The following is a 13,268-nucleotide window of genomic DNA, read 5'->3' as shown; positions in this document are numbered from 1 at the left end:
TTCAATACCTCCCTACTGCATTATGGAGCTCACTAATACCTTACACTGTAATGCTATTGTTAGATGATCTTGCACACAGTGACATGCACCCATCTAATACATCTGAACAGTGTGCATTTCAGGACGCTCTGCTCTCTTCCTTCACATACAATTACTTTGCACTTACTTTGATACTCACCGCATCTCTACTATGCCATGCTGCTTCATCCAGAACTTAGGCTCACAGTATTTTTGTCTTGCCTTGAATTTTAGCATGGACAGAAATCCAGGCAGCTTGTCACGGTCACCCACACTGGACAGTCAAAGAATTGGAAGTGTTGGTGTACAGCATTTTGCTATAGCAATGTAACACCCACATCATGTACAGCAAACACGGAAGGTGCTTCAAACAAATGGCTATATCACAAAGTCTAAGGGGAATAGTGCTTAGTTGAGTCAAGGGTATCATGTCAGGGGGTCCCTCCACAGTCAGTCAAGAGTATAATCTCAGTCCCCTAGGCTGTCCACAGTCAATCAGTTACTTGGTGCAATCAGGATCCAGGAAACCATGTCAATCCAGTCTGGGAATTGTGCCACAGTCAGTCCTGCAGATCAAACCCAACCAGTCTGCAAAGCACAGTAAGTCAGTTGGAGGGCTGCACAGAAATCAGTCAGGATCTGGGCTGAGTGTCAGCAACCTAAACTGTTTACTCCTTGGCCAGCTGCAGAGATGTGACAATGATGTACTCACCAGAATGTACTCCTAAATCTAATCTAGAAAGTGAATACCCCAAGGTGAAGGTCACTGAGCTAATGGAGATTGCAGGAGAAAGCCTTGCTGTTACATCCTATGAGATAGCTGTGGCTTTTTCCTGAGAGGTGGAGGAGATAATATCTGGAGGGGCTGGTCTCTGGTGGACAGAGGCTGTGTGGGTATAGCTGGCAACTGCAAAATTAAGACAGGGAATGAGTTGCACAATAGGAGTAGAAACATAATGCTTAAGAATTTCATATTGGTTGTAATGGGGATCAGGACAGCACATAACAATAAAGCTTACTTGGTTGTTGGGACATGGAAGCTTTGGAATCCATCTGAACAGTCATAGCTCTCTTTTGTGAAATCAAGAATTTTCTCTTCACAAGGAGTGAAAATTTGGCCACCCCATCACCAGTCTTGGCACTTTCAGCCCAATTGAGCCATTTTCTTCTGCAATGAGACAAAGGGAGGAATCAAGTGTGATAGAAGAGGCTGAAAGAGGCATTAGTAGTGGTGTAGAAGCAGAAAAGATATTGAGGTGTCATGACTGAATGCAGAGGGGAGGAAGCTTTAATAGTTTTGGGGAATAGAGTGAATGAGAGCCATAGAAGGAAGATGCTGCACCCAATAGTGGGAATGATAAGACCATGAAGCTTGGTGGGAGGTGGTTGCAGTGGCAGTATTAGAGTGTGTAGTAGCAGGGAAAAAAAGATAGTAGGACATACTCTTGGAGAATACAGAAAACCATTAACCTTCTTGCTGTGTGGCTGGGTGTTCCTCCAGACTGATAACACCATATTGACCCATAGTGCTTGGCACTACGGTCTTCTTTGTTAGTGCTGGGAAAGAGGATAATCCTTCAGTCAAGCACCCCTCCAACAGGACCTCCAGGTACCTGTGGGTGAAGCAGAGTGCCAATTGCGAAACTACCCACATTGTGAACTGTAGTTATTTGAAGTCATGCCCAGCTGCAATTTAAATAGAAATGTTCATGTCATGAACACTGGAAGATGCTAGCATCACCAATCACTTCCACCTCTGCTGATTACAAGACTTGAAGAGGTGCTGGTGTTGGATAGGGGTGGACCAAGTTAAAAATCAGAGTCGAGAGTGTGGTGTTGGAAAAGCACAGCCGGTCAGGCAGCATCTGGGAAGCAGGAGAGTTGACATATTGGGCAAAACCCTTCATCAGGAATGAGGCTGTGAGTCTAGGGAGTGGTGAGATAAATGGACGGGGGGTGGAGAGGAGGGGAAGGTAGCTGAGAGTACGTTACGTAGGTGGAGGTGGGGGGTAATAGTGATAGGTCGGAGAGGAGGGTGGAGTGGATAGGTTGGAAGGAAGATGGACAGGTCATGAGGGCAATGCCGAGTTGGAAGGTTGGTGAGTTGGGGGGGGGGGGCGGTGGAGATGTGGGAGCAGGTTTTGCAATTCCTGCGATGGCAGGGGAAGTTGCTGGGGGGGGGGGCATGGGCCTGGTGAGGGAGTGTCAGAGGGAACATTCTTTTCAGAAAGTGGATAGGGGTGGGGAGGGAAATATATTTCTGGTGGTGGGGTCCGATTATAGGTGGCAGAAATGGCGGAGGATGGTGCGATGTATATGGAGGTTGGTGGAGTGGAAGGTAAGGACCTGGAGGTTCTGGCCTTGTTGCGGTTGAAGCGGTGGGGTTCAAGGGTGGAGTGGATGAGATGTGCTGGAGGGCATCATCAACCACATGGAAGGGGAAATTCATTATCTAAAGAAAGAGGCCATCTGGTGTGTTCAGAGGTGGAACTGGTCCTGGTAAATTATTCTCAATTCCCCTGCCTCCGTCGCATCTGCTCCAAGGAGGACTAGTTCCACCACAGAACACACCCGATGGCCTCCTTTAAATACTGCAATGTCCCCTCCAGCATCTCATCCACTTCCCACACCTCTACCCTCGAACTCCACCCCTCCAACCGCAACAAGGACAGAACACCCCCCCAACCCCCCCCAGCTTCTCACCTTCCACCCCACCAACGTCCGTATACATCGAATCATCCTCTGCCATTTCCACCACCTACTAATGGACCCCACCACTAGAGATGTATATCCCTCCGCACCCTTATCCACTTTCCAAAAAGACCATTCCCTCGGCGACTCCATCAGGTCCACGCCTCCCACCAACCCACCCTTCCCAGGAATTGCAAAACATGCGCCCACACCTGCCACCTCACCTCCGTCCAAGGCCTCAAAGAAGGCTTCCACATCCATCAAAGTTTCACCTGCACTTCCATACGTCATTTACTGTATCCGTTGCTCCCGATGCAGTCTCCTCTACGTTGGGGAGACAGGAGATCTACTCGCAGAGCGCTTCGGAGAACATCTCCAGGACACCCACACCAACCAACCTCATGGCATCGTGGCTGAACACTTCAACACCCCCTCCCACTCCGCAGAGGACATGCAGGTCCTGGGCCTCCTCTATCGCCTCACCCTCACCACCCGATGCTGGAGGAAGAACGTCTCATCTTCCGCCTCGGGACTCTTCAACCCCATGCCATCGTGGATTTCACCAGTTTCCTCATTTCCCCTCCCCCAATCTTATCCCAGATCCAACCTTTCAACTCAGCACCACCCTCATGACCTGTACTACCTGTCCATCTTCCTTCCTACCTATCCCCTCTGACCTATCACCTCCATCTACCTATCACACTCTCAACTATCTTGCCCCCAGCCCCACCCCCCTCCCATTTACCGCACCACACTTTGGCTCACAGCCTTATTCCTGAAGGGCTTTTGCCCAAAACGTCAACTCTCTGCTCCTCGGACGGTGCCTTGACCTGATGTGCTTTTCTAGCATCACACTCTCAACTCTAATCTCCAGCATCTGCAGTCCTCACTTTCGCAAAGTTAAAAATCACATAACACCAGGCTACAGTCTAACAGGTTTATTTGGAAGTACTCATGGCATTGTGAGGTTTTTAACTTTGACAACAAGACAAGAAGAGAGCAGTGCAGTGAAGGCTGGAAGCATTACTGCAGAAAATTGCATGTGAAAAGTCACCAGAGATCGCAGACTGAAACATTCCATGAATCTCTGCAAAATTAACACTTGGCTAAAATATGGGAATATTTATCCTGATACTTTTAAGTTCGAACAATATCCCATACCATGAAACACAACCTTGAGATAAAAATGGATGTTGGACGAAAGAAAATGCTATGCAGGGGCAGAATAAAACTTGGTTAAAGATTTTAGCGAAGATTCCAAAGGAGGAAAGACTGAAAAATTTAGAAAAAGAATCTCCAGACTGATAACGGTGGGATTGGGGTGGGAGCCTGAGGCCAGACGTCAGAAGAGTTTGTAGGAGAAATATTCAAGTGACAGATTGGCTGAACTAAGCATGAAAATGGATGAAAGTTCCAAAGCAGAGCATGTGATGATGAGAATATGGGACTAGAGGTCAGTCTGGGATTGAACAGATTGCTGAAGAAAGAAATAGTCTAGTTCAATCTGAGACAATGGCCAGAGAGGTGGATACAGTCATTATCAGGCTACAGAGATTATCACAGAGACTAAACATGCAGCTTTATTCTTCCCAATGTTTGCCCAGAAGAAGTTATGTCTCATCCAGAACCAGATGTCACATAGAGGCACTAAAGGAGCAGTGCAAGGTGGTGGAGCTCAATGTCTGTACTTCTGTAAAATCTGATTTGATTTGTACATATTAGTTTACCAAGAGCAGTCTGAACAAAGAAAAGTAGACTAAATTTTAGCATGAAAGAGCAGGTTTACTTATAAATGATGCATCAATTTCCAACAGATAAAATTAGGCTTAACCCAACAAAGCCCAATGTTTAAACTTTTAGAAAGTGTGTGTTGGTATTTTAAATTGACATTATAAACCTTGTTATTTTGCAATCACAATCAGTTTGGCTCAGCCAATAGTCATTGAGATTCTGCATGTAGGATAATAAACCATCCTTTTGGTTTTACTGAATTACTCTAGTTTCAAAACAAAAGTCTAATTACTACCAACATAAGCCAATTTCTGTACTGCTTTATAAATTTCAAAAGAGAGCATGTGTGTCTTTTGGAAAAATATTCACCGTTAGGAGGAAAATTCTCATACCTGGGGACAAAAAAAAAACACAGGAAATCTTAACCAGTAAAATAATATATATTAATTATGGTTAAGGAACATAATGGCAATACCACTTGATGTTATCAAATATCTTGGGTCATGTAGATTGTTTCAATTGGTAAACTGTGTATTTCTTGGTGTTTTGCTCTGACTCTGTTGGTCTAGCTATCAAATTTTTGGAGACAATGTTATTCACATCACTGGAGCAATTGTATCTTGTACATTGCCAGCACAATAAAAAATATTGCATCATAGTTGAAAAATGATATTAAAAACATCAATTATGTTCTTCATACCATTACATAATATAGGCTGATGCTATCAGCAAACTCTTGTTATGCTTAGTGATGTTTTAATAAGCTCAATTTAAAAGTCAGATGTACAACCACAGTTTGCATTTATGGTGTACACATAGTCTCTCAAAATTAGCAACTTTGGAACTGGGTCTGTGCTTGATTCGAGATCTTGTCAGTTTTCAGGTTAGGAGGTATGAGCTGGGTTGGGTTGTGTCAGGGCTTGCTCAGACATGCAAAGGCAATATAAGCCACATGTCAACGCAATACCTCAGCAATCCAGCTGTCACTTTGCTCATCTAATAGTATTTAAAATACATAGCAACTTTAAAAAACTGCCTAGTTTTCAAATGGCTGCATTTTAAACACTGTACCTTTAATGGAGTAAAATGTCTCAAGGTGCTTCGTAAGGGTATTAAAATACAATATTGAACCACTTAAGGAGTTTATAGGGCAAGTGACCCAAAACATTGGTCGAGGAGGTAGATTTTTATGAAGTATTTTAAATGCATGTTGAGGGATAGAATCCTGGAGCCAGTGTTTAAAGTCTCAGATGTTCAACTGGGAGCCAATGTAGTCAAGGTGATGTAATTAGGATATGAGCAATGGAATTCTACATGAAATTTAAGTGCTTAAATTTTTGAAGGGTGAAATCTATATTTAAAACCGATTAATCTACTCATAAATGTATACTGTGAATTTGTATGATCTCAATAAAATGTGAGAATTTTTTCTAATTGTCCAAAATATCTAAGTAATTCTAAAATGTCGTCAAAATAAATAAAATTTTGAGAATATTATCATTTACAGTGAACTGCATAGACACTGAACACATTACCTTGGTAGTTCAGATTAACTGGTACCATGTTCTAATCCTACACATTATTTTCAAATAATTAATCAGAGGGAATACCTTTAATTTGAGACTATCAGTGTTTAATAATTTTACTGAATTTACATAATAACAAGTTTATCATTTTGTTGTAAGCCAAATCTATGTACTTACAGGTCGGGTGTCAGCCTTAGCTCAGTCATAACAGTTCTGAATCAGAAGTTCATATGTTAAGTCCACTCCATAGATTCAATAGTTCAATTGCATTTGAAAAAGGAAGAAATCCATGTCAATCAACAGTATGAGTTCATCCAGCTGATATACAGTTGCATGTGAACAAGCTGTGAGTATGCCATGCTTAGCATTACTTAGACGGGCATTTCCATTAGTGATTTGTAATGAAGAAAGGTATATAAAACAAAATTATTTGCAATAGAAATTTGGGTTTCACCAGGATTACTCTCCCAAAATGTAAACTCAAACTGTTTTCTCAATTATATGTTTTTTGGAAGTACTTTGCTTTATTGCAAGCACTGAGTCGGCAAAGTGTTATTTAGGCGCTTACTATAATTGATCTCAAGTAACCGTAGAAGCCAGCTAGTTAGTACCTTCCCCAAACCAATAAAACCAGATAATTACAATATGTAATTAATATGTGATTTCTCACTGTCCTATTTGTAGAACATTATCATGTGCAAACTATCTGTAGTGATATTGTCTACATTATCGATCTTATTACCAATAACATTTTATCACACAAAACTGTGTATATAAACTTGTTTCAAGGCAATTACATCTTTGCATTAATGGTGGCACTGCAGCACCTTCACTGTGGAAGGAAGAATGAAAACATAATTGGTTTACTTTGACAAAGCCAATTATGTATGCAGAGAAAAGGAAGTCAACTAAAGCACATGCAAATTTCTAATTAACTAATTATTATCATATACTAATATTTTTTCACAAAGGCTGTGCTGTCAAATTGATGACTGGAGATGAAACTCAAAAGTTTCCGACTCTGAAGTAACAACTCATTTGGATCAATATGAAAACTTTGAGCAGAGCTCTCAACATTCTATTTCTCAGGTTGGAAAGTGATTCGAGAAAAATGAATACTCAATTGAAATGGAAGGCCATTTTTGTATCATTAATGTTACTAATTGTAGACAAATAGAGACAAGAGCAGTAGTTCAAGAAAGCAGCTCACCAAAACAACTGGTTATGGACAATAAATGGTGGTTTAGGTGGCAGTGCCCACATCCCATGAATGATTTTTTGAAAAAATATAAATTATATCAAATTTTACAAGCATTATTAGCATCAGACTCTGATGACTGTGCTTGTTAATTGAAAAAAAATATTCAATTGAAATGGAAGGCTATTTTTGTATTATTAATGTTACTAATTGTAGACAAATAGAGACAAGAGCAGGTTACTTGAAATTTGAGTGTCTTCAGAAATGCTTAACCACACAGACTATTGTGTGCTTTGTGGAGTCAGATTATTCATTCTTCATTTTAAACTGAAAAAAAAGCATGAATTAATATAAATTAACCAACAGCAATTGAAGTCTGCAATGTTGCAGTTTTTAATACAGTACAAACAGGTTCTTTTGGCACAAGGGCTTACATGGATTCTAAAATCATAAAATCCACCTTAAGACACACCATAAGAATATTACAGTATTGCAATAAATCAATGACTCCATATTTGGAAAGACATTCACATATAAAAAAGAATCACTGACAGTTTTTGTAAAAAGGACACTGGGTTTGTCAATTTTGGCACAGCTGTTGACCAGCCACATATTGAGAAATTATACAGTTACACCATAAATAGTGGCATAACAACAGAATTGCCTTGAGCGTTGACCCACCATACTGTACATGCTCAGATTAGGAGAGCTCTGTATTATACATTATTAGATTTGCACCTACTTATCAATTATAACATTCAAGCACACCTGTTCCATGTCATAATGAAGGACCTGAAGCTGATTATGTCAATTGCCAAGTGCTTCAAAACCCTACCAACTTACTCTGGTTCAAAGTTAACACCATACAGAATTATCTAAGCATAACACCATTTAACTCAAAACTTCAACATGCAACTGTTGTCATATTTCGGTAACATGATTAAAAGAATGCTACCAACCTAAGACACAATCAAAGATTATTCATGTGTCTTAAAATACTTTAACTCACTGCCTTTCAAACAAATACGCCCACACTGCATCTCCAGGAAGTTGCGTTGGAAGGTACAAATTGATTTTTGTGGATCTATAAAATCACAGGCGTGTCTGTAGTTTAAATCCACTGTTTTGATGAGTGTTCTCAAAACACTTACATAAAATAGAGAAAGGAAATACGTGAGCAATGTAATTTAGATTAGACAGGTTAGCAAAGTCAGATACAACCTTTAATTAAACATCAGTTTGAGATGCCACTGAGCATTCTTCTTCAGGATTCAACATATTGGAAAATAAATTAGACTTTGCAGTGTTAACAATATTTCATTATTTACATCTCAAAATACCAGAGAAACTCCAGTGGCACTATCTTCTGAAAACCAAGTGAAATAGTTCACTTATGCTCATTTATGCTCGTTCTGCAGAATGCCCTAACAAACTATAGAACATAAAGTTGCAACTCCTTTTCCCTTTATCAAACCTCTTTGAACTTGCTACACAAAACTATTTAGTGCAGTCTTGCTGCACTAATAAATGTACTGTAATTATTGTAACTATAAACACAGAGTGGCCTCTGTTTCATTAGCATGCAGTATTGGGTCAAGGCTCTGTCATATTTCCTGATCCCAGTGTAACAATAAAGTTTAAAAACATGAAAAACAGATCTGACCCCCAAATTGAGTGAATGAGAGATGACACAATATTCAAAAAGTCACTAGGGGGCAGATGAATATTTCATTATCCCATTTAAGAACAATCTTATTATATGAATAGTTGTAAAAAGCAATCATATTTTTGTTAATTAGGGTTCATATTAGTAAACTGGCAACAAACTGGAACCATTCCAATTTATTTTGAGATGAGTGGGTTGTCCAGAAGTAAGGACTTCATGAATCTTTTATGTAGGCTTTTTATATTCAAAACATTTTGCTGTTTATCTCACACAATCTTTACACTTCCTTTAGGAGATTCAACTGCAATGAAGTTAGTTTTCATCTCAAGTTAGTGATCATTCAGCAATAATCAAGCTCCAGAAAGTGCCAAATGTTCATTTCTGTCTGAACAAAGCTCCTCCTTTACTGAGCTATATTAAATTGCTAATGGGACTAAGGGGGGGGAGAAACGATTTTCAGAAATTACATTTTACATTGTTTTACTGCAATGTTAGGAAATCTGTCCTTCAAACATTTCTTAAATAAACATTCATAATTAAGTCATTTTTTATATATATCTCATCAGCAGGCTCAATCAAGTTCTATTCTAGACTACAATTCTAGCAGCACGTTCACATTTTGAAAGTTTTATTTTCGCTTCTGTTCACCAGCTTAGTTCTGTGATTCCTCAACTCAATCATTATTTATCACCATCCTGGTTCTCTTTCTCTTTCAGATCATTTGCAATGGAGACTTCTCTTAAATGATCCATGCCAGTGTAGTCTTAACTAATCTGTCAATTATTGCAACATTAGTCCATACTTTCAGTCGCTTATAGGTTAAGTATAACTTCTCAGAGAGCTTGATAAACATTTAAAAGTGTAACTCTCCAAGACTACCATATTATTTTAGATTCATAGGTACATTGTAAGCCACTGTTCACATCCCTTATAGCATGTACAGTAAATAGATTTCTCACTTATAATCTGTTCCTGCTGTTTTTTTCAGTCAACTATTTGTTGGAGCCTTCAGAGAATGAAAATTCATAGACCTAACAGCACCAACGCTGAAACAAGAGTTTCATTTTAAAAATGTAAATTATTCTCCAAGGTACAAGAAGCTTCATAAACTTTAACCAAAATGCACTTTTCAAATATGCTGTGAAAAATAACCAATTAATCATTACTTAGGTTTGCTTACAGACCTATAAATTACTTAAGAGCACAATAAAATAATACTCTGAATAAAACACATTTCAATAAATTATACATTTTTAAAATTATAGTGGCATTCTATTATTGCTGTATAGTACACACCTTAAAAACTAACATCTGCCCAATATTTCATTTTTGGATTTTCATAAGTTTACTTTGAGATGTCTGTATGGCGAGTGCAACAGCACTACTTTGGAAACCACAATACATATATTTTGTAAATAACAAGGTAGCAGTTATATTAAACTGACACTTTTATTTAAAGAGACATCATCCCTTTTTTCGACCTGCACAGAGTATATCTCAGAATCAAACTGTACACCACACAAACATTTCTAATCCTTGTTAAAGAACTATTTAGTGTTCTTAATAAATTGAAAAATCATTCTTATAAAGAATTTCTTTGGAGCCCATAAATAAATACATCTTTCAGTGCATCATTTTTCACTGTTCTAATAATTTTACAGCAAAAATGAATGAAACTTGGTTAAGATGCAAACAGGGTGGGGATGTTACTATTAATAGCCTTTACATAACTATATAAAGGGATACTGTCTCTTTTATTCAGTAAAATCCATTTGTTTGCAATTAAAAGGCTTCAATTGTCCTATCATTGATCTTTTCAAGTTGCCTACAATACATTTTGACGCAGATTCATGAAATAATGGGAGTTTCAAAATCTAAATTTACAAAATTGTCGACCATAGCAATCAAAGAGAAATTATATGGGGAAACGTTCATTTGCTGTTAGCTTTTAGACGCTTGCTCCTCCTTAAGTAATGGATATAAAACACTAAATAAAGAGCGCAAAGCAAATCTTTTGCTGATACTGAATGCTAAAGGGAGCCAACGGTATTCCTTCCACTGTGAAGAAAGATAGATTTCAATCTGGCCTTTATATGTACTGTATTTGGATGACAAAGCTGATGCAGAGCTTCTCATTTTAGCTACCTTCGATTAACTTTGCCAAATTATCTCGTAATTCTGTTAGTTCAAAAATTTTCCCATCTAGAATTTCTAGAAGCGTTTTTAAGTTATTGCGGAAGACCCCTTGCTCATTCTGACTCTTCTCCAGACGTTGCTCAAAGTCTGCTAATTGCTCCACCAGGTCTCGATTGCGGGTTTCTACTTCCTATAGAAAGATAAAAATAAAGAATTAATTAATTCATTCCATGGTGTTTACATCCTGACTATTAATAACCAAATGAAAACAGACAACCAAAATTCAGCAAATTTAAGAATAGGAATAGTGTGACAACAATCATACTTTTCTTTATTCTTTGGTGTCGTCAGTCCAGCATTTGTTGCCCATCCCTAACTGCCCTTAAATGGAGTGGCTTAGTTGACCATTTCAGAGGACAGTTAGGAGTCAACCAAAATGTGCAGAGTCACATGTAGTCCAGACTGTGGAAGGATAGCAGATTTCCTCTCCTAAAGGACATCAGTAAACAACACTGATAGTTGAAAAATCTATGTTAGCTTTTGTGGTAACATTACAGTTTTTCTTCATTCTGGATTTACTACTCATTTCTAAAAATTCTACCTGCTGCCACGCAGGGACCAAATCCACGTCACCAAAGCCTTACCCAGGGCCCAAGGATTACTAGTCCAGTGACATTATTACTATCTTCTCATAGTTTATATTTCTTTGGATGCTCAATCCAAATCAAATCTACATAACATGCATTTTCTTTTCTAAATAAAGTGAAATGAAGGAAAATTGCTAGGTATCTAACTTAGGTGGGCAAGATGTAAAGTCACATATAATTCATTCATAAATGAACTACATATATGTAAACATAGTGTGTTTTTTTTTTGGCATATCCTGATTAGAATATATTGACATCACCAGCTTCTTATTTCAGTTTTCATAGCCAGATTATACCTGCTGTCTGAAATGTTAACCTTTATGTAGTAGAAAGTTCGTGAAGATCTCCTAATCCACCACTGCGGCACTGGAGGTGGAAGTGGGGCTCACAAATGCAACAGACCTACTTCAGTGGATATTAATCCAGACTGTAGAGTCACAACTGTCTGCAGCAGGGCATGATTGTGTCTATAGACTCAAAAGGGGGAAGATATACAACAGTAGGACAAGACTGGTTGGATTAACTATAATCTAAAAAAGGATTTTCCACATCAACATGGAAATATTCTTACAATTAATACAGGACAAAAACTTTTGTAAAGATAGTTACATGAGGAAAGATTAGACAGGCTAGGCTTGCACCTACTTGAGATTAGAAGAGTAAATTGTGGCTTTACCGAAACTTATCAGGTGACAGAGTGACTCAGTGGTTAGCATTGCTGCCTCTCAGTGCTACAGACTTGGATTTGATTCCATTGTTGGTTGACTGTCTGTGTGGAGTTTGCGTATTCCATTCACGTTTGTGTGGATTTCTACTGGGTGGTCCAGCTGCTCTCCTAACCTCCTCTCAAAGATGTGGAGGTTAGGTGGAGTGGTTGCGCTAAATTGCCCTGTAGCGCCCAGTGATGTGCAGATTAGATGGGTTAGGTAAATGTTGTGTTATGAGGATAGGGCGGGATGTTCTTTGGAGGGTCAGTGCACACTCAATGGACCAAATGAACTCTTTTCACACTGTAGGGATTCTGTGATTCTATAAGATCCTGAGGGGTCTTGACATGGTGCATGTCGAATGAATGTCGGAGTTGACTGTGCCAGAGCAACTTGTCCTCCTTGAAATCTGGTGCCTCAATTGGTTGGGTAGCAAGTGTGGATCAGATTTGTGCTAATACCATAGGGTCTAATCCCCAATACAACTGGGGTGGTCTTGTGACTTGTCTTCAGGCAGAGAACTCAAGAAGAAGAATTGTTCTACATTCCCGTTGCTCAAAAAGAATTTTACCCTTTTCTAACAAAACTGAACCAAAAGGTTAGTAGTCTCCGACCTGTATTTTTGATTGCTGTTAAAGATTCACCCAATTTTATGTATCTGCTGTTCTTTGCAAACAAATCAAAAATGTTAACTCTTCTATTCCCAATTAATTGGATGAAAACATATTTCAAGATGCTCAAGAAATGCATGGCAATCAAAAGTAGTTAAAATCAATATGTTGTTTTTCATATCTTACAGCATCCTGTTCACTTGTAAATATTCCAAAGAACATGAATGTTTCTGGCAGGCATACAGTAACAAATAGATCTTGGTGCCAGAAACCAATGGTAAATGCCAGCCCAATTTTTTCCAATTCTTTTTCAAGTAACCTTCATTAACTACAAGCC

The 13,268-nt window shown here is 38.8% G+C and overlaps 1 protein-coding gene across 1 annotated transcript in view; it reads right to left on the bottom strand.

Annotated features, from left to right (window-relative positions):
• Positions 1 to 7,533: 7,533 nt before the first annotated feature.
• Positions 7,534 to 13,268, bottom strand: part of homer1b (homer scaffold protein 1b) — a 103,750-nt gene continuing 98,015 nt past the window's right edge. Inside the window, exon 9 of the mRNA XM_072596162.1 lies at positions 7,534 to 11,156. Coding sequence (XP_072452263.1) covers positions 10,968 to 11,156 — 189 coding nt within the window. The 3' untranslated portion in view covers positions 7,534 to 10,967. The remainder of the gene's footprint in view (positions 11,157 to 13,268) is intronic.

Source organism: Chiloscyllium punctatum, chromosome 2 (genome assembly GCF_047496795.1).
Source record: "Chiloscyllium punctatum isolate Juve2018m chromosome 2, sChiPun1.3, whole genome shotgun sequence".
NCBI classification, from domain to species: domain Eukaryota; kingdom Metazoa; phylum Chordata; class Chondrichthyes; order Orectolobiformes; family Hemiscylliidae; genus Chiloscyllium; species Chiloscyllium punctatum.
The sequence above is the reverse complement of the archived record's forward strand: the minus strand, read 5'-3'. Positions and strand labels throughout refer to the sequence as shown.